Raw genomic sequence first — 23,676 nt, forward strand, 5'->3', positions numbered from 1 at the left:
TTTGATTTGTCTTTTTTCCTGAGGGTTTTCAGTATCAAGTAGGTTGTTGTTGTTGTAGGGTTTAATGCCATTTTTCAACACAAGATAGGCTATACATGGCGACCAGTATAATTGGTGGAGGAAGAACCCTGGAAAACCCCGGGAAGAACCACCTACCCACGAGAAGCTACTGGCTGGCTTTCTCACGTACCAATATTAGCTGAGCCTGAGACTCAAACTCACTCAGACAGATGTGAGATGGGCGTAATCCATAACGGTGAGCGCTTTAGACCACTCAGCCACTCGGGGCCCCAAGTATCAAGCAGTCTTACAATGCATATATTCAACAAATCACTAGCAGTGCCCATAATTTTGGAATATTTAGGCTTCATGCGAAATAATTTAATATATAATGGTTGAAAATTCTTGTACCATATATATTACATTGAAGTTGCATCTAACTGCAAACTTCATAGACATAGATCTGCCAGTGCATAATGCTCCAGCTGATCTGGTTCTGTGCAGTTTGTAAGGATTTACCAGTAGAACAAACAAGATAGACTCTGATCTGCCAGCACATTATGCTGCATTAGAAATAATTTCATATAATAATAAAAATTATTTTACCATTTATACTTGCTTATAAATTCATATCAGCTGCAAACAACATGTACCCTGATCTGCTGTCACAAAATGCGCAGGCATATCAAGGTCTGTGTTCTACTGATTACTCCTGCCAAATTACATGGACCCAGCTCTGTCAGCACATCATGCAGTGGCAGATCATGGTCACAGCAGTTTGCAGTTGGACTCAACCTATATACGAGTATGCATGGTATAACTGTATTCTAAAAATGTTTGCAATGTATAAAGTAGATGATTAAAATGACATTTGATAAAACTTTTATGTTTCAGAATTGCTGTGACAGAACTGTTGTGATGAACATCTTAAATACTACAAATGAACTTTTAGGCAAGACTCGTAAGTCCGTGGAAATGTGATTGCATCTTTCATTGTATCTTAGATTTAACATTGGGGTTTTCCAGGCATTTCCTAGGCACTGTTAGCAGGGTAAATTACCTCCCTAAATCTGCTAGAGCAACCAGTTAACATTTTGCTGGCCATTGTAACCCTATTGGGGGAGCACATCCAAACCTCTCAGTTACTTTTTTAAAAGAATCTGTACTCATTACCAGTTTTATGGTTTTCCCAAGGTTTTATGACCCCAAGATAGAAGCATCAAGTGTTTCATTTTGTATTGGATTTGTCTGTTCAGCACTTGTAATTCAGTAACCTCTAACTCATTTTACTTCACTATTAAACCTTTCTTGAAGATCATTACAGAAACTTTTTTGAGGAGCTGTAAACCAAATTGTTTTGAAGTTAAACCTCTCTAATGTCTTAAGAAGCCATATTGGTTCTGATCACATACTTTTCTTTTTTTCTGAAACATTCTTACACTGGATCATCTACTCAGGTAGGGCCATGGGTTCAAGTCATTCATTCTGGACACTTTTATTTAGTTTTTATTAAACAATTTTGACCAAGCTTTAAATGATGAGTGAAAATTTAAGGCAGACAAGTTCATTTTCCTATCAGTCGCTCAGTCAGGCAAGTACCAGGCAAGTATGGATTCAGAACTGGTTGAGTAAAAGTTTATTTTAGTGAGTAAACATATTTTAGTACTTGCATGACAGTGCTAGGTGTTTTTTTTGTTTGGGGTGTGTGTTTTTTTGCATTTTACAAACCTGGCTTACATAAATGAGTTCACCTTTAAGTTAAAAAGCTCTGTAAGTCTGTTATGATTAATCAACAGAACACTGTATTGAAATGGTAGCATGTGCTTTTTAATACTTAGTTTTGCCTACCCTCAAGTTATGGGTTGCTTATTCAGTGCTGATCATTTTGCCAGTTTCTTTATATCTGGTTGTGAAATCTTTTTTGCATGTGATGACATTGACCATATGTCTGTGTTTAATCCTTGGATTTACACTGCTTATTCTTGACTCTGGTGTGCATTTATTATTTTTCACTGGTGTTCATGTTATTTTTGACTGGTGTTCATTTTTATTTGTGACTCAGGAGGGCATTTTTTCAAAATATTTGGCGATATGTTTTTGGTGAAGCAACGCAGCTTTAGAGCAGTGGTCATTTCCAGATGTTTAAGTACGCAAAGGTTCATTATACTTGAAATAAATTTCATTCTGATTATTGTCAGTTGATTGCTTTTTGGAAGAAGATGAAGAAATTTAATCTATTCACTAGGTAACAGAATTGGACAAACTGATGTGCAGTGTTTGTGAGATGTAGGGTTCAAAAGATCCTTGCAGTAATAAATTTAAGTATAAAGGCTTTGTGCGACGTCGATGAAGTTTTTCAAAAGATCATAGCAGTAATGTATTTAATAGACTTAGCAGTTCAGATTTTATTCAGATCTTATTTGTCAGTTATTTTGGAAAAAGCTAACGATAGCCAGTAATGAGTAGTAAACTTGATGACTTATTGTATACTATATGGCAGGTTATTTTATTGGCTTTATAATGTTATTGATTATGGATCAAAAAGGTTTGATATTTTTGTGCATAATTTTTGTATAAAAACCTTTATTAGGATATCCCTCTATGACAAAACTGTATATACTTATCCTGTCTGAGGTGGTGGAGAGGATATATAGATAGGCTATACAGTGGAAGATGACTGGTCCAGTCATAGAATTAAAGGTTGCTTTTCTAAATTTAGTTATGGGATATTACATGTAATTTAAATTCATGATTCCTCTTTAAAAACCTTGTTTAATCTACTAAACTTTGAAACCAGTGAAGAACATAATGATTTATGATGTTTGAATCAGAATAACATGTTTGAAAAAGAAAAGAAAGTAAAAACAAACATTGCTTTCATTTACTGTAACAACACTTATTAACATATTTTTTTATATTACAGAGGTAGGGAAGCGAGCTGGTACTTTTGTCCATGCTAATGCCACCAGCATTATGTTCCACACAATAGTCCATGAAACAGAAGACTTAAGCCCATCAGAAGAAATGCTCCTTCTTTGTCACCAAATCCTTGGAAAACTGGGGCAAAAAGGTAGGGATAACATTAGAAAAAGCAAGTTTCTCTTACATGTTTAACATCAGGGTTCACACAGTCATGGAAGCTTCCATGGAAAATAAAAAATTTTAATAGGGAATTATGGAAAAGTTCTGGATAAAAAATTTATAATGGAAAAAGTCATGGATAATGGCCTAAAATTGAAGATCTCCCATTATTTGCTGGTCAGTCCATTGTATTGAAGTAGCAACCCAAGTCAAAATTACGAAGTCATCATGTTTGCATTTTAATGATTGATTCTTATAGAGCTCATTCAGACCTTTAGTTTTTGAAATATTTTGATTAGTTCAGAGGTTATGACTATTTGAATCTTGGCAAAAATTGTCTTTTCAGTGAATTTTTGCCTTCTTTAAATGCATGTTTAATTCATTTAAGTCGCGGACCCAACACGTAGAATAAAATAAGTATTTCCATCATAACTTTTGATCTAAAAGAGTTATCTCCATGAAACTTGGCAGTCTTATTGCATTTTTCCTGTAGAATTCAAATATTTACAATAAATTAAACTATGTCCACTAGATTTCAGTGTAGGGAAGAAAATAAGGGGTTCAGATCTTTATTTTTCTTCTCCAGACAATTCAGATACTGGACAAAATATTTCTTAACAAGTCATTTAATTCAGAAGAAAATATTGGCATACATTGTAAACAGTTCATCAAATTTTCTATGCTCTGAGAATGCCCACTGACATCCAGAATTTAGACATTCTAGGATCAGTCCAGTCGCTATGACAAATTCAGGCTTAACTTCCTGAACATTGTCTCTGCTGGGCCATTTAAAAACTCCCGCTCTCCTACATGGTGCCATGAATTTAACTATCAAATTATTATTATTGCTGCTTTTAATTTCATGAACACATCCAGGGTACCAAGCATCCTGGTATGCAACGATATCATAATCATATTCCTTAATCTGGTCTAGAACAGGCAAGCGTTGACATACTGTATTGAGTTCATCTATTTCACTTTCATAGAGTTCATCATTGTCATTTGGATTTCGTTTTCCCTTCTTTGGTGGCGGTTCATTCATTTGGTCCAATATTTCATTGTGCACACGTTTCTGGTGTTCTTTATGTTTAAGACACAAGTCTTTTCCACCATGGCGTGCACTCTTCCACAATGACTCTTTTTCTGTGGGAGTCATACTGTCATACCACTCTTTCATTCTGAGACAGTTTCTCTTGAGTAGTTGAATGGAGGAGTGATGGTGCAGGGAGGCATTTGGTCTATGCTTCTGACTGCTATAAAGGTCTCCAAAGTGGTGTTCACAGGCAAGATTGGTCACTTGCGTGAACTGTGTCCTCATCATTGTCTTTGGATCTGCTGCTTCACTGTACTGCCCACCAGGCAAGAAATCAGAGAGTTGTTTTTGAATAGTTCCTACCATTGACTTACACATAGAAGTACTTGATTAAGTAATTTTCTATCAACCTTGATAGATTTTGTCACTTCATAGAAGCGTTGCTCAATTGCAATGTCATACACCTCTCCCAACCAATGTTCTTCATTTTCAATCAGTTTGGGTTTCTCCACACAATCTTTTAAATACTTCTGCAAGTTTTGAATGTATACATACAATTTTAAGTATGGCACTTTCCCCGATGTAATGAGTTCCCAGTTTGGGCCAGTCACCTTAACATACATAAACCCTAGGGCTAGCAACATTTTCACAATATGGTCAGAGTTTAAATCTGCATCTACAGACAGAATTTTTTTGTTTGGTGCATGTACAGTTTTGATGACTGTCTGGAAATCAAGCAATGTACTAGAATCTCAGCCGCTGTTTGGAATAAACCATTGAACCTATTGTCGCGATAGTTCCCAACTGTTGACTTGATTCCAGGAATAAAATATTTGTATCTTTAAATAAAACACGAACTGAAGTAAAAAAAAATAAAAGATTTAAAAGCAGTTATACCAAGTATTCCCAGCATGTCAATTTTCGATGTTGCATTTCCCCAAAAACTGCAAAATATATAATAGTCACCATTCAAACGACTGAATTAAAAGAAAAAAAAGTTAAAATGCACTGCAACTCCAAGGTTTTGGTACGATTAAGCATAATATGGTCACAGTGGACTGTGGATTATAGTTTCAAATGAAAACTTTTCTCCAACTCCAATCAGTAAACAATATACCTTTTTCAGTACAGTAGGCTTCCCATTGATCGCGCAGTCCAAGCTGGTCGCCAGCTGGCCCAAAAGTGTCTGATGTCGTACGGACAACTCGCTCAATGATGGTACCTGCCTTGGACCAGAATTTAAAAGATCGGCAAGCTGTCTCGTCCTAATGGGCCATACTGGTCTACCAAAGATTTTTCCAGTACTTTAATGTCATTACATACATATCTATGAAAACCCAACAAGACATGGGCCATACAATGAAAGTTTTAACAGACTGTTTGTCAATGTCATTCTCACAGCTTTTTAACATTTCATCCCTCCACTCATTTAAAAGTTTGTCAGCCAGCTTCTCATTACTAGCACGATCACTCATTGTGAATGCAGGGTTAGCAAGGGAATTAACAATAAAATCCTCATTAGGTTGTTTTCTGAATGATTTGCTTCTTATGTTGACTATTTCAATGCGGTGATTTTTTGTAATGTCTGTGATGATTTTGGCTGTTTCTCTTGAAACATGGGTAAATCCCAGACTGGCAATCTCACCGTTGTCTAGTGTTACTGCTGTGTCAATTATTTTCTGTTTACGCCTGGTAGTCTCATCCCGATTAAGACCCCAATTTTTAGAATTGTCTTTTTTTTCAGCAATGTATGCCTTCGCAATGAAATGTCCTTCGTCTATGATTGTTTGCACCATTGTGCTATTTGGTAACTCCTTTTTGTCAAACTTTTTTTCAAAAAGTATTTCTGATAAAACTTCAATGACAGGTGTCACTTTCTCCATGGCAACTTCGAGACCTGCCAGCTGGATTACACACAACCTTAGTTTATCACTGTAAGTTCCATCTGTATGTTTTGTTTTGATTTGACTTTCTTTCATTTCCTGTAAGTCTTCAATTTTATCCTGTAACTCGCACACCATTAGGTCTTTTTCTGATAACTTACGAGACAATGTAGCTAGTTTCAAATTTGTGGCTTTCTTTTTGATGTCATATTTTTCATTGTGTTATCATATTTCATTTCAGATATAGACTGTTTCCCTAGAGACACTTTGCTTCTGAGCTTACTGTTTGATTTTTGAGCAGTTACTTTTCGAGACTTTTTATTGACGATTTTTTGGGTGAGCAGTTGATGCTGCTCTTGAAGTTCCTCACGGTCTTTTCTTAACAATTCTATTTCCTCAATGCGTTTGCGACAGGCACCTTCCGCTTTGTGAAGCTTTGATGTTGTTTTTTTGTTAAGTTGCTGAAGTTCACGAAAACGATGATTAATGATTTTTGATGTGCAATCTCTTTTGTTGACATTTTTTACAGAATAGTGACCGATTCGAATATTAATTGAGTCTAATTTTTGTCTGTATTGAGCTTCCTGGTTTTTTAATACACACAGTTTTCTTGATTGTTTGTTACACAAATACTTTTTCATGTTCCACTGTTTTGTGACATCGTTTTCTATTTCATTTTCAGTTTGTATGCCAATATTTATAGAGCTGTAAGTAATATATGGCAACTGAACTTCATTGCTTTGACATGCTGTGTCTGACTCATTGCAGCATCTGTTTTCTGTCACATGATATGAATTTTTTATTGGCACTGATGTCTTGAATTCCTTCCCTAGAAGTTCATCAATGTTTTTTACACCTGGCACATTTTTTTTACTCACAAGTTTTTTCTTCTGGTCAAGTACACTATTCACTCTGTTGGAAAGAGTAGATTGGTTAAGTGACTGACACCCATCATTAAGTGATGTTAGGGTGTTGCAAAATTCAGCAAATGTTTGATTATTTTTCTTATGAGAGTTGAAAATTTCAATCACAATTCCATTTGACAATTTGTCTATTTTTATACAAGATTTGGAAGCTATTGTATCAGCACTTATTCCTGCTTCTTGGCAGTAAGGACCAGGAAAATCCATACTCATATTTCTACAGTGAAAATAAAAAAAAAACGTTTTAGGTACAGTTAAAAACACAGCATAAAAAACAACATATTTCATCATCTAAAATTGCAGAGCAGTACTTTAACATGGTACGAAACGTCGATCGGTAATCACGTTTTCGTACTGTATTCGTACCATAAATCCTTGTGAGTTATTGGCTGAATTTCGTTTACATAGATTTCATTTTATTGTTAATATGTTTAAACATCATTTGCATACAATAATTTAGCATTAATTTGTATTTAGATGCAAGTTTTGAAGAAAAGTAAATTAAAATAATTTGAGAGTAAAGCTGTGAAATCTACATACATGTCAACATGAGGACGATCATTTATGATAAAATATATGCTATATTTCACCAAATATTTAATAAATAAATAAATAAATATACAAAAGAATTACTTACCGATACAAAACATTCCAACAGTATAAATAAATCACAGCATTTGTCTTGTGATCACCGATTTTTCACATTGATGTATGTTTATTGCGAAACAAATATGGCGACTTCGCCCGCGTGCCTTGTGGAGGTCAACTTGGTCAGAATGCATACTTTTGAAATTAAATGCGGGTACTTAAATATTTATTCTGAAATACAAATTTGGTATTGAAAAAAGATTAGAATGTGTATATTGTAATGATATATTGAAAATTTAAATATAACGTTCGTGAGTTGAAAAAATTTAGAGATACTTTAGGGACTATTTTCTCAGCACAGGGTCATCATATGCAGATTTTGAAATCACCATCGGAAACGTCATTCATTCCCCATTCAACTGATGAACACTTCATTAATATTCATTAGCTTTTTATGACCCGGATTTGCAAACAATCACACTGGTGTCAATGCGTGCACACAGGAAATAGCAATTAACTGAGAGCTGTCACTTTTGATAACTGATTGATAATTACATGACTACATGGTTATACAATAAAAAGTACATATTAATGAAATTTATATGCTTTTGTGGATAATTTAAAGCCTATTTAAATAAAGTTTATTTCATGAAAATGTTATCAGTATTGATTTTAATACAAATTTAATGCACACGGTGCAAGAAAAAGTCGATTTTCGCCTAGTTTACTGATAAGGAATAGACACTATCTGGGGTTGCTAATTGAAGTTTGTGGATTGGATGCTTGTTAAGGTTGGAGAGACCATCTTGGCATACAAGCTGGTTATGTATCTTTCTTATTAGGTTGGTCAATATTATTATTTACTTTGTACAGATCCAACTTTCTAGTCTGTCATAAACATGAAGACTTTATTTATGGAAGATGGAAAAGTCATGGAAAATTCATGGAGAAAAATCAGATATGTTGGAACCTTGTAACATGCTAACAGGACTTGACTGCCAAATTTTGTGAGAGACTCTAACCAAAAATATCAAAAGTAATGTTATACAAAGATTGTAATACATGTACATGAATGTTGAGGAAAGTATTTTATTAATTTCTGTTTGCAATTTAAGCACAGATTTTTTCTTTAAAAATGTTCAATAACCCAATATATTGTTTAAATAGAAAATTATTTACTTTGCCTTCATAATAGATTTTTTTATATTATAGATCAATATATGCTACTAAAAATCTGTTCTTCCATAAATGTTGTGTTTGAATCATACTATCACATGATTAAATGTTTAGTACATTAAGTTAATGGATAGTAGGAAAATAACTATAGTGGAACATGTTAATATGTAAACCTTAGGGGTAAGTTAAATGTTTTCCTGATATACATTTCAAAAGATAAGAGTAAGAAAAATATAAATTGTTTTGGTATTTGGATGTAAACCAGTCCTTTCTCTGTTGTACATGTACTTGATGCAAATGAAGTTTTGTGGGATATACCGGAGTTTATTTGTTCAGCTGTCTGTCCACCACACTTTTGTTGTTAGTTGTTAGTGCAACATAGCTAATGGTGTCTGATGTTGTCAGTGGCATAAGTAGTTTATTTATAATTTGGTTAAAGCTTTTCCTTTGTTTATACAGTCAATCTTATTAATAGCATAGTCACACATGAAAAAAGTTTAAACTGACCTTTATACACAGATGACCCATGAATGACCCATGTTTATGTTTAGAACATGGTTCTTGAACAAATGCCACAAACCAAATACCATTATTATTATTATTATTATTATTATTATTATTATTATTATTATTTTCAGGTAGTTGACATAATGTCCTATTCACTATTTATGTTTGTCATTCATAAATTCCACCCATGCTATCCATCTGTCTGCAGCTAGCTCAGCTGCTTGCATATTGCAGCCACAGGTAGCTTTCTTAGAAGTAGCAGACCTTGGCAAGATACATAAAAGGTCAGCCCAGTGATTGACAAGTCACTTTTGTTCAAAGACTTGTGATTAAGTTAAAACACTGTTCCCATGATGTGTTTACTATCAAATGTGCATTTAGTTTTTGTCTTTAGCTCTGTATTCTTGCAAAAGTTGGCATAGCATTCTTTGTACCAAATGAATAACATGTATGAAATAGTTGTTTTCATGCAATGGTCTCAAATAAGGTAAAGAAATAACAAAATTAACAAGATTAGTAAAATTCAACAAATAATTTATTTCCTTGAAAAATTCATCAGGTAATTTATTTCCCTAGAATACAAAGTGAAAATTTAAAAGGAACTTTAAGTATTGTGAATTAAATCCCAAATAATCCTAAAGTTCTACAATAACTTCAAGAGTATAGAGTGTTCCGAATGAATTCCAGTATTGAATGTGCTGATATGTCAAATTCCAATGAATAATTTTTTAAATAAATGATTCCTCTCAAGTTATATCAGAATGCAACTAACAATGATTCTATAGACTGAACTTGAAGTAGGAATGGATAATTGCTGTCTTGGTCTTCTTTTATATACAGACTATCACCTGATTTATGACACAACAAAATGACCTGGACTTAGGTCATTTCCAATGGAAATTTCCATCAAATTCATCAATAAGGTCAGGTGTGTTTACTTAAATTTTAGCAAACAACCTAACCAAAGTCAAGTTGACCATAGAAATTCCAAGCAAACAACAAATATTCTGAACTCAAATATCAGTAAACAACCTGTTCATAACAGACATGCACCCAAACTCAGTGCCCATCATCGTTAGGGTATAAGGTGTGTTTGAATATGAGCAAGATTCCAGTTAGATTATCTTGCACCTGATTGCATGTTAGGCCCATGAAAAACAAATTATTTTGCACAAACGTTTGGATATGGGCTTGTATAATCAAGATATTGCATACGTTTGATAACAAGCAAGATCCATGCTTAATAATGAGTTGATCTTGCATCTGATTGGCTGAATCATGCATAATAATAATAAGGTGATTTTGCATCTGATTGGCGAACCTTCTTAGTTCTCTAGAGGCCAGATTTCTGATCCAGTGTTTATCAAGCTTGAAATACCCTTTCCTTTTTTATGGGGGGATGGAAATGCACTGATGACTAAACTAAATGTATTCATCTGAAAAGAAATATCATTAAAAGCTGAGCTTGTTGTCAGTCTCAGGCCATATTTGCTCTGATATGAATCAGGCTTGAAATATGTGCATACCAGTTATGTCATCAAAATCTTGTACTGGTTCAATAATGAGCAAGATCCATGCAAATTAATGAGATTTTTCTTGCATCTGACTAACTGATCTTGTTGCCACTCTGGAATCCATGTCTGATCCCATTTTGATCAAACTTGAAAGGTGGACTTGTCTTATCAATATCTTTGTTGGGTTCAGTAATGAGCAAGATCCACCCATATTAATGATGTAATCTTGGATCTGTATGGCTGAGCTTTCTGTCACTCCAGAAGCCATATTTGTGATCTCATTTTGATAAAACTTGGAATACACACTTCCGTCTTAAAGATCATGGACTGTCAGTACTTATTAGCATAATCTGTGCAGATTTATAAGTTGATTTTGCATGTGATTATCTTAGCTTATTATGATTCTCATTTAATTATAATCAGAACTGGAATATGGATTTATATCATTCAATTGCGAAAATAATTAGTGTTGAAGCTTACTAATGAGGTGATCTTGCATCCAATTGACTAGCCCTTTTACCACTCTTGAAGCCATATTTATGATCTGTTGGTTTTATTATCATCAAGATCTGGGATAAATTCATTTATGAGCAAGATACTGTGCATAATTATTTTGCATTCATCTTTAGAAGGAGTTTTATCAGGATATAATAAATAGGTTAAATCAACTTGATAGAAAGTTTGGGAGATTGTTCACAAAGGTTGTGCCCTTACAATACCACATAAACATGCTTAGTGAGTTGGTCAACTGTTTTGTAAACCATGTTAGTGGTATCAGGCTCATTTGGGCTTCTTGTTCTGGGAAAACATGCATAATATGCATGGTCTATAAACTTGGATGAACACTTTAAGAAGTATGAAACCACAGAACATTTGGAAACACATGGATGTTGATCACAGAAATTAGAGCAGGTTTTACTGTATACTTCCTACACCCCGTGATGGGTTTTCTTTTTACAGTACTTACGATGAATCAGTATGAAACTAGGACAAATTATTGTGTAATGTGCATTTGACTACATGAATTTGGGTCAGCATCAGTCATGGCAAATTGCCATTTTAAGTTTTGTTTAAAGGATTTTGTTTCTAAATTATGTGATGGATTTTAAATCCACTTGGGAACCATTGGGAGGCTACAACAGTTCTTTCTGTTTAACATACTCTCACCCATTGGCCTTACAGTCAAGGTCACAGTCATGCAAAAATTTGCAACAGTTCTTTCTGTTAAAGACACTCTCACCCATTGACCTTATGGTCAAGGTCACAGTCATACAAAAATTTACACACATGTTTTGGTTAAAGTATTTTTCATTTGCTTATATTTCCCAAACTCCAAGATATCCATATGCCCATTACTGTCTTGTCCACTTAATATCTCTGAACCATTTGAAGTATGTTCATGTAATTTTGTATACAATTGTATCATGGCAAGAGTTTGTGTTCAGTATGAGATTAGGATTTGTAAGTTTAGTACTTTTAGGATTATCTCCTAATTTGTTTAAAATTGTATTCATACTTCATATTTTGTGGGAGTAGTTCATAGGCACTAACTTAAAGACATATCTGGTCATGTCCATGAATTTACAGAATCCAAATTAAGCACCAGTATTGGTTCCATTATACATATCAAACTTTCATGCCATAAAACCCTCTTGATTACAATTTTAACATTTTGAACATGTCTTTTTCCTTATTAAGTTTGAAAAATGCATCTATGCCTAAATATACCTTGTGTAGTGTAGACTTTACATCAAATTTGCATTCCTTTTTTCATTTTTGTTTCACAGTCAGATATTGAGGAGGGTGACTGCACCTACAGATTTTTTCTAAGTTGGTGGATTTATGTATGAATCTGTCATTTTGTGGAATTTTCTGTTTTTTGTGACATTTATTGTGGCTATTTTTTTTCACTCCAGTCTTTCTTGAGTCAATTAGAAAAAAAATTAAAATCTTGAATGATTCACCTAATGCTAAATTATGTTATGTGAAAAAGTGAAGGTAGCATGTAAGGCTGTGTAATGACATGCATGGAGTGGGGTTAAAATAAAGCTAATTCTTTCTTCTGGATGTACAACAAGACAATAAACATGAAGCAAATTTTATTGATTTCTTTTTAGTGTGTGAATATTTGCAAAGAGTTTTTATTTTTTGGAGTAGGTATCATATTTGATGTATTTGTGGTAGTAGCTGTAGCCTGATGAGCTATGGTGAGATTTTGTGTTTACCCTGTATGGGAGGCACATTGACAGGTGCTCTGTTGTACTCCGCAGAACCCTTATTAATCATTACTAGCCTTTTTTCTTTCTTGTATATTCTTCACAGATCGGAAATTTGCCCTAAAAGCCAGATTGAACAGGGCACTGCTGTTGACATTAAATCTGATCAAAAACAACATTTCTAACTTCAAGTTTCTGCCGTCTCTGCTGCAAGTTTTCAAGCTGTACACAAATAATAGTAAGTACAAGCATTGAATAGCCTGTCAGCAAATATTGAATAATGTCACAATCAGAATTTCACTATATGGAGGACAAATCACAGAAAGGACAATAGTCCATATTTATTGTCATATACATGTGTATATGGGGCACATTATACAGACATGCTATCCCAGAATCAGACATTCCTGCAGGATGATTTTATAGAAGCAAAATTTTAGTATGACTGCATAATTCATAAGCTTTGATCGTAGTGTGGCAGAGATTGCCTAAGCTACACAATTATCTTCTCAATTTATTGTCAATCTCTGTGTCAGCGAGGCTGTCTCTCTATCTCTCTTTCTCTCTGTTAGTCTATCCACCTTGCTTTCCCACTATTGCTTTTTAAGTTTTCATATTGTAAAAGACAGATTCTAACCATTATTTTTAGAATGGAGACCATTTCATCTTCAGCCTTAAATGCAAGTTCACTTTTGATTGTTTTTACTGATATTAATCATGTTACCATCTTTACTTATGTCTTCACTCTATTAAAATCTTCTTTCTTCCATGAAAGTAAAATTGTTACACAAAATAGTCACATGTATATTCACAGACATTGTAAACAGGAGAATAAATGTGAGTCATATGTAAGTGATTCAGACACCAGAGTTGATTTTCAACATGTATTCATTCCTCCTTTTGAAGAAATTGCATTGACAAAGTGGTATTGTGCCATTCATGAGGTGGTATTGGGCCATTCATGAGGTTGTATAATGTCATTCATGAGGTGGTATTATACTATTAATGAGGTGGTATCATGCCATTCATGAGATGGTCCCATGTCATTCACAAGTTGGTATCATGCCATTCATGAGGTGGTATCATGCCATTCATGAGGTTGTATAATGTCATTCATGAGGTGGTATTGTGCCATTCATGAGGTGGTATTATACTATTAATGAGGTGGTATCATGCCATTCATGAGATGGTCCCATGCCATTCATTAGGTGGCATCATGTCATTCATGAGATGGTCCCATGCCATTCATTAGGTGGCATCATGTCATTCATGAGTTGGTATCATGCCATTCATGAGGTGGTATCATGCCATTCATGAGGAATAATGTCATTCATGAGCTGGTATTGTGTCATTCATGAGGTGGCATCATGCCATTCATGAGGTTTTATAATGTCATTCATGAGGTGGTATTGTGCCATTCATGAGGTGGTATTATACTATTAATGAGGTGGTATCATGCCATTCATGAGGTGGTATCATATTCATGAGTTGGTATAATGTCATTCACGAGTTGGTATCATGCCATTCATGAGGTGGCATTGTATCATTCTTTATAGGACACACATACCTGTCTTATACATAGCTCATGAAATGAAATAGTATTTGCAATTCTTTATCCTTGCATTTGTAGAACTTTACTTTTAATTGGTACTACATGGCCATTATGGTGCTGATATGCCATTAAACTCTATACATACATGTACTCTGTGTGTATTTATTACACTAAATCGTTTAAAAATTACCTTCTTTCTCTGCTTGCCTCGTACATATTCTGAGCAAAGCTACCTTACCATTAGGTCTGGTAATTGGTGTGCTAATAATGAAATAAAATGCAGATTTTAGCATGCACTATATAATATTTAGCTCATTTGGTCACAGACCAGATAAGCTTATATGGTGGCCTGTTGTCCATCTGTCAATTTTCCCTCATCAGTCTGTTTGGTATTATTACTCCTCCTAAACTACTTGAAGGATTGGCATGAAATTTTGCATACATTCATCCCAAAGTTTAGTTTGTCCAAAATGAAATGGTACTGATTTAGCATGAACAAAAGCTACCATAGTGAACGTATTGTTATTGTTACTCTTCAAGAACTGACCATCATATTGACATTTGGTCTGGGATGAAAATGTTGCTGAACTGACATCCAGTATGGCTGCCATGGTGGCCATTTTGAACATTGTTATTACTCTGACTTCCTTACTGGATAGTCATATTATAATGAGATTTTCACTAGAAGACTTATTTTAATGTTTTGATCGTTCTGAATGAAAATGGTACCAGTCAGACACCCAGTATAGCAGTGATGAAGAGTGTCTTCAAAATTTAGTTATTGGTTCTTCTCCTGAAGAGATGGTCATATGTACACGACGTTTTCATCAAAAGAAAAATTATAATATATAGTTGGCCCAAATTGAAAATGTCATTTATCTGACATTGTCTATGACCATCTTGAAAATGAAAAATTTAACTGTCACTTCTCCATTTGCATGGTCATATCAGCATGGGATTTTCACTAAAAGATTTCTTGTCTTGTCCAGTTGGTCCTAGATGGAAAAGTTGCCAATCTTACATCCACTATGGTGTTCATCTATTAAACCTTGTTATTGGTACACTTTATGAATGGATGGTCATATTGACATGAGATTTTCATGTTTCTTATCAGCATGGAGTTGTCACTAAAATACTTTTATATCAGTATGTAACTAGTTCTGAATGAAATGGTGTTCATCTGACCTCCAGCATGGCACCACAGTAGCCATCTTGAAAATCTTGTTATTACTACTTATCATGTATTAATGGTGGCATTGACATGGTTTTTTTGTTGAAACACTTCTTGCAGTATTTAACAGGTTCTGACATGTGGTTTTTTGTTGAAACACTTCTTGCAGTATTTAATTTATTCTGACAAAGGATTAATTTTGTTAAAACACTTCTTGCAGTATTTAATTGGTTCTGACATGAGGCATTTGTTTAAACACTTCTTGCAGTATTTAACTGATTCTGACAATGTTTTATTTTTGTTAAAACACTTCTTGCAGTATTTAATTGGTTCTGACATGAGGTTTTTGTTTAAAGACTTCTTTCAGTATTTAATTGATTCTGACTGGTTTATTTTTGTTAAAACACTTCTTGCAGTATTTAATTGGTTCTGACATGTGGTTTTTGTTAAAACACTTCTTGCAGTATTTAATTGGTTCTGACATATGGTTTTTGTTAAAACAATTCTTGCAGTATTTAATTGGTTCTGAAACAAAATGGTGTAGATACCAGTATCATCATATCTTTACTTTGTGAAGGAATCTTTAAAACAAGACCTAATGATTTTGGGGGTCAAGTCAAAGGTCATTGCTTGCATTAGTTTACTTCAGTGAGGTGTTGAACACAATACTTCTACATATAAAAGTGAATTTTGACCAGACTTTGTATTTAGTTGCATTACATTGAACACGTTGACTTCAGTTTTCAGAGTGGTCTGAACTGGCTTCTAAACATGATAACACAAACAAAAATGAATGGATTTGTAATCATATCTAGTTTCTATGTGTGTGTGATTTAGATTTTTAATGTAGCTTTAACAATTTTCCAGTCATATCGCTACAGTGTCTGCAGTGTGGCAATTTATAGTGATGTCTAGCACTGGGGCATCATGCTGCAGACGTGTAGCATGATGTACCCTTCAGTTCCATTATCCTTACACCAGGCCAACCATTCCTAACACTAACCTATTAATGCTGAGCGCCTAGCGAGGTAACTGTTAGTGCCATTTTTAGAAGTCTTTGGTATGACTCAGCTGGGTTTCGAACCCACAACCTCCTGCATCTGGGGCAGATGCTCTAACCACTAGGCCACCAGAGCAGTATATGTATCTAATGAGTACCTTGATTGATGACACTTAAATAACTTTTTTCCCCAAATGTTATTAATTATAGATTTAATAATTTAGTATGTGTGTGTTTGTATGAATAATTCTTGACATTGAAGTTTTTGCTGTACTTCAAGGTATATTCTGAATATGTTCACTTCAACATGTCAAAATATATTTGTTGCCAAATTTGGTATGTTAGATTTTCACAAAAATAGCAGAGATGGTTTCATTACCCAGCAGTTAGCAAGAGTTCAAGGACAGAAGAAATGAACTTATCTTGGAATCCTGGAAATACTTTTTTGGGACAGTAGGGTTTGTGTCCTTTCAAGGGACTCTTTTTCACAATACAACCTATTGTGTTTATTAAAAGATTGCTTTTCCCTCAAGCATGCTTAAATCAGCCTTATTTGCCTTTTTTCTTTCTTACATGTGTCAATTCGTCCTATCTTGGAAAGCACAACGCCATCAATCCGATATGCAAAGTGGTACTACAGTGTTCTCGGAAGCACGTCAATGTTCTCAAACTAGCCCTGGATACTCTCAGCAATCTCACCAAGTCACGTATGTTATCTTTATTATTTATAGAATAATGTATACAGTCATGAACTGTGCTATACGATCATTTTTGTATCACCTGCATATACATGATAGGAATTGGTTCTCTAGTTTGGATGGAGTGGTATCACTGTTTAAGTTAATGTCACAATTTTGTCAAACCAGGTGTCTGTGTGTGTGCATGCATGTATGTGTGTGTCATGGCATGAGCACAAGTGAGATAATTCCGTACCAGTGGGACAAAATTTATTAAGGAGATATGATCGATGAAGGGAAGAGGACCCCATTTTAAAAATATGAAATTTATTTATACAAATAAAGCAAGGAATGAAAAGATTACCATATATACTCTGCTCACTTATAAGTTTATTCCAACATGAAATTGTACAGACCCAGATCTGACATCGCATAATGCATTGTTAGATTTGGGTCTATGCAGTTTGTTATGAGTAATCTGTAGAACAAATAACATAGACACTGAAATATAAGTGCATTATGTGATGGCTGATCGGGGTCTATGTTGTTGCAGTTGGATATGTCTTATAACTGACCATATGTGGTACAAATGTCGGAGATTAATATCCTTTAATACCATGTTAAAATCAGTGGTCAAACTTCACATCGCTATTACATATATTACTTTGATCACATTTAAAATAAAATATACTGTATTTGGCTTTATAAATGAAGTTGTTATAAAATGTCTCTATCCAAATACAATATGTTTTAGTCTTTATTCAACATTCCAACAACTCTTTACAGTATGTGTACTACCAGTTACTGTCCATTGTCATCACATTTCCAGCACTGTATAATATTAGTCATTAGCGAATGTACATACTTTTTAATGTATTAGTCATTAGTAAATGTACATACTATAATGTATTAGTCCTTAGTAAATGTACTTAATATATTGTATTAGTCATTAGTAAATGTAGTTAATATAATATATTAGTCATTAGTAAATGTACATACTTTTTAATGTATTAGTCCTTAGTAAATGTACTTAATATAATGTATTAGTCATTAGTAAATGTACTTAATATAATATATTAGTCATTAGTAAATTTACATAATATAATGTATTAGTCATTAGTAAATATATGTATTTTTTGTCAACTTACACACTTTGCCATAAGACTTTAATATGACCAGAGTATTTCCTAGTTGATAAAATCAAAGAATCCTTACCTGGCAGTCACATTTATGAAAAATACACTTGTACTTTCGATTAAAGCTCATCAGTTTCATTCAGGAATAAATGAACTAACCCTCATCAATGTACAGAATACAAAATATACTTATCAATAAATGTGGCTATTTTTTACTGAGCTGTAAACACAAACAATGGACAATGCTGTATGCTTGAAAATACGGTCAACACGCATGATAAGTACATGTAAAGTAACTAACATATACCTGTGCTCAGTGTAAATAGTTTATGCTAATTATTGTGTGAATTGTGGTTTCATTAAATACTTAAAGTCTGGGGCTTTATCTAATGTTTTATCTAATGTTTTATGTAATATTTTGTCTAATGTTTTATCTAATGTTTGTTTTATCTAATGTTTTATGTAATATTTTGTCTAATGTTTTATCTAATGTTTTATGTAAAGTTTTATCTGATGTTTTATCTAATGTTTTGTGTACTTAGAGAAGGTCCAACAGTGGCTGTGTATAGTCCTTATTAAATTTTTTTATCAAGGACATTTTCTTATACACAGATATCCAGAATGTAAGGCATTTCACAAGTTTTCTCCTTGATATTTATGGCATTTTAATGCTTTTGATTTAAATTCTGAATTTGTTTAATTCCCATTTTATATGCAAATAACAAACCTGTTGGTAGTGGATTTGAAACAGATCAGCTGCAAAAATTCTTCTGCTGTAATTTTACAGGGTAAAGCTTCATGCACATTGGAGTACTTTTGATGAAAGGTTTGCATGATTTTGCCTGGTTTGTATTTACTTGCATGTTGACCATAACATTTAATCATAAATGTTTTTAAAGAGACGTTTGACTTCCATTACATATTTACAGGTAATAATGCAGCACGGACAATAGGTGGTGACTATGTTCCTCCCCTCCTTGCCTTATATAATGACTGGCACCAGGCTGACACAAAATATCGACATGTCAACATTCGGAAAGGCATTCTGAATGTTCTTAAGAATATCACAAATTTGCGTAAGTTACTTTAAGCTGATTTTGTGAAACATTGTAGTATGAGTTTACATGCTGAAGGTTGAAATGTTTCCACACCTACAAATTGTTTATGAGGGTAGAGTTTAAGAGGACTAGAGTAAGCATTGATTATATGGGCGAAGTTAAAGAGTACTAGGTCAGCATTGATTTAATGGGTGGAGCTACAGTGTACTAGAATGAGCATTGATTATATGGCACCAGTTTAAGAGGACTAGAGTTAGTATTGATTATAAGGGTGGAGTTTAAGATAACTAGAGTCATTATTGATTATAAGGGTGGAGTTTAAGATAACTAGAGTCAGTATTGGTTATAAGGGTGGAGTTTAAGATAACTAGAGTCAGTATTGATTATAAGGGTGGAGTTTAAGATAACTAGAGTCAGCATTGATTGTAAGGATGGAGTTTAAGATAACTAGTCAGCATTGAGTATAAGGGTGGAGTTTAAGATAACTAGAATCAGCATTGGTTATAAGGGTGAAGTTTAAGATAACAAGTCAGCATTGATTATACGGGTGGAGTTTAAGATAACTAGAGTCAGCATTGATTATAAGGGTGGAGTTTAAGATAACTAGAGTCAGCATTGATTATAAAGGTGGAGTTTAAGATAACTAGAGTTAGTATTGATTATAAGGGTGGAGTTTAAGATAACTAGAGTCAGTATTGATTATAAGGGTGGAGTTTAAGATAACTAGAGTCAGCATTGATTGTAAGGGTGGAGTTTAAGATAACTAGAGTCAGCATTGAGTATAAGGGTGGAGTTTAAGATAACAAGTCAGCATTGATTATACGGGTGGAGTTTAAGATAACTAGAGTCAGCATTGATTATAAAGGTGGAGTTTAAGATAACTAGAGTTAGCATTGATTATAAGGGTGGAGTTTAAGATAACCAGAGTCAGCATTGATTATAAGGGTGGAGTTTAAGATAACTAGAGTCAGCATTGATTATAAGGATGCGGTTTAAGATAACTAGAGTCAGCATTGATTATAAGGGTGGAGCTTAAGACAACTAGAGTCAGCATTGATTATAAGGGTGGAGCTTAAGATGACTAGAGTCAGCATTGATTATAAGGGTGGAGTTTAAGATAACAAGTCAGCATTGATTATAAAGGTGGGGTTTAAGATCACTAGAGTCAGCATTGATTATAAGGGTGGAGCTTAAGACAGCTAGAGTCAGCATTGATTATAAGGGTGGAGTTTAAGATAACTAGTGTGAGCATTCCAAGATTTCATCATCATCATCATTAAAATGCACTGTTTGTGTTATTGGACAAAGAAAATATGGTATAGCATGTATTTTTGAAGATGTAAAGTATTACTTTATTAAAAAATGGGATTTAATTTTGTCTCATTATATTATAGTGATATTGAAACTAGGCGGGTTTCAGTATTTAAAGGGGTAAATTTTGATGAGACTTTCATGATCTCCATCAGGGACTGCCAGATTGCTGCAATCTCTCCACCACTTAAATTAATTGTTATATTATGCACAGTAGCTAGTCCATTCTTGTTTAATTAATGCAAACCAACCATTAAAATGATCAGAACAAACTACTGAGTAGACAAATTTACTTTAACAATGGAGGGTTTAGTTTTGATCTACCTAAGAGATTCATTTGAAATTGTTTCCATGAGTGTCAAGAAAATAACTTCTTCAAATCAGCTCACGACAAGATGATGTCCCACATATTACATGTACGTATTGGTAAAAGAAATTCTCAATATTTGTATCGCAAAACCACAATTAATTCCAAACAAAACAGTCTTATAGTTTTTATTCATGTATCTGGGAGAGTTCCCTCATTCAGATTCTGTATGAAAGAGACACTCCCATTTGTATTAGTTATTGACATATGTGCAGTGGTAATATTGGGGGGGGGGGGAATAGCCCTTTTCAAACATTTTTTACTATATCATGCAGAGGAAATGGGACCTGATGGCCTTTCCAAAGGTCACACAGGTAGGCAACCAGGCTGGCCAGAGCAGGTATCAAACCTACTACCCATGGATTATGAGTCCAGTGCTCAGTGAACTGAGTTATCATGTCTCCTCTGCAATGGCAATATATTTAATGAGGTAAACCATTGCTGAAAATTGAAAATCTGACCCATGACTGGAAAAATACAAAGATGATAATGGTTTCTTCCAGAGAGAATTTTAAATTATTTCTTTGCAATATTTAGCAGAGTGACACCTTTATTTCCCCAACTCTGCATACAAATGGTAGCCAAGTGGTTAAGGTACTCCCTTTACAGTTCACTGACGTCTCACCTCTGTCTGCATGGGTTCTAGTCTTGGCTGTGCCATTGTGGGTGTCTGAAAAAGCTTGCCATTATCTTCCTGTGGGCCATTGTTTTTTTCCTGGGGGTTTTCAGGGCTCTTCAACCAGATGAGCTGTATAGCCTATCACATGTTTAAAAAAAGCATTAAACCTGCAGAACCAATCCAAATGGGCATAAAATATATCCTGGTTATTAGTAGGTAACAGCAAATCAAAATGATCAAGGATTGGTTTGAAAGTCAATCAATCTAGAAATACTTACTGATTTTCCATCATCAAATATTAACAACTGTAGGAAGTTTTGGTTGTTTTTAATAACTGTTTGACATTTTGGGATAAAATCGCAAACCAAAATATATGAATAGCATTCCCTGTTATTGTAGCTTTCTGCTGTTTAGCACTTTCAAGGAGCAAACGGTCTATACATATGCCAGTCTGCCATTGTCCCTTATGGGACAGAAGTAACTTCACATTTATTAAGTGTTTGATTTTGACAGTGTCACTGAAAAAAACCCAGAAAATATCTTTGACCAATTGCAGTTGAGGGTTGGTCAGTTATAATAAACAAGTCATTGATATATAAGGTTATAATAAACAATTAATTCATAAATAAAGTTATAATAAACCAATCATTCATATATAAAGTTATAATAAACCAATCATTCATATATAAAGTTTTAATAAACCAATCATTCATATATAAAGTTATAATAAACCAATCATTCATATATAAAGTTATAATAAACCAATCATTCATATATAAAGTTATAATAAACCAATCATTCATATATAAAGTTTAGCTAATTTCTAACAATGCTCACTATTTTTGGTCTCAGAATAATGCAACATTCACTTTAACTTGGCGATGAAAGAAAGGAAATGAATAATAATTATTTTATGGAAATATAATTACAATATTCAAACTATTTATACAAAGGTGAAAGCTCATGGGATAAAACACATCACATGACGTCCATAATATTGCATTCATTCATTTGTAAATCCATTCATCTCAAGCTATGTGAGCCACTAAGGAAGATCAAGTTTGCAGGAAATTACTTATGACCTAAATTTAATTTTAGTTTTGTGGATAGCTACAGAGTGCATTTCCCAGCCTGATGATATAGGTGGGATTTTCTCACTCTCCTGCTTTGCATCCCTCTTGCAAGGATTCCCATAGTTGCTTGACCAGCCCACTTTTCAGAGGCCTGGTCCAGCCTAATGGATAATTGATGGTTCTCTCTGTAATAACAATGGAAGGATATTGGCTTCAGTTCTAGGAATATCCTTCTTGGCAATGGGTATGTGACCGGTTGGGTGGGGGGGAATGGAGAGAGCCTGTCTTCTTTCTTTTTCTGGACCTCTTGAACTTTACATCAAATGGGAGGATGTAATTTTCTTACATGGATGAGGGTAACTGTGGTCATGGAAAGGTATGCAATGCAATAGTGACAGCTGAATATATCATCATTGAAAAAAGTTTTTCCCCACAAATAACTACATTTTTGTGTGAAACCATGCATTCACACTGTTTGTACTTTACCTTCAGGTTTTTATTTTGATGAACACAACAAAATTGTCAATCAGTTCTTAAATAAGCAATATTTTAATAAATTAATTTTTTGCAATAGTAATAACAATATTGGTTGAATTACATTACAGTTCTACTATTATAATTTTGTACATATTGTAAGATACTTTCCTTTGTAAGCATATTGACTGCACCAATCAACATTTTACTGGTTTTACCTCACACCCCATTCTGCTGCTAGTCCCCCTCCCATGGCCCTTTGTTCATTGTCTTCTTCCCCAAATGGAACCTTTCCTGGGCTCTGACATAGCTTAACT

General features: G+C 34.0%; 1 protein-coding gene and 1 pseudogene across 1 annotated transcript in view; one reads left to right on the forward strand and one right to left on the reverse strand.

Annotated features, from left to right (window-relative positions):
- Positions 1-23,676, forward strand: part of LOC149802095 (cytosolic carboxypeptidase 1-like) — a 104,158-nt gene that overhangs the window by 21,360 nt on the left and 59,122 nt on the right. The window contains exons 5-9 of the mRNA XM_089956498.1: positions 895-961; positions 2,924-3,070; positions 13,028-13,159; positions 17,220-17,351; positions 19,387-19,533. Of these exons, the coding sequence (XP_089812624.1) occupies positions 895-961; positions 2,924-3,070; positions 13,028-13,159; positions 17,220-17,351; positions 19,387-19,533 (625 nt within the window). The remainder of the gene's footprint in view (positions 1-894; positions 962-2,923; positions 3,071-13,027; positions 13,160-17,219; positions 17,352-19,386; positions 19,534-23,676) is intronic.
- On the reverse strand, positions 4,474-6,135 carry LOC149802096 (uncharacterized; annotated as a pseudogene).

The sequence above is a fragment of the Sinohyriopsis cumingii genome, chromosome 4 (genome assembly GCF_028554795.1).
Source record: "Sinohyriopsis cumingii isolate HCF-2022 chromosome 4, ASM2855479v2, whole genome shotgun sequence".
NCBI classification, from domain to species: Eukaryota; Metazoa; Mollusca; class Bivalvia; order Unionida; family Unionidae; genus Sinohyriopsis; species Sinohyriopsis cumingii.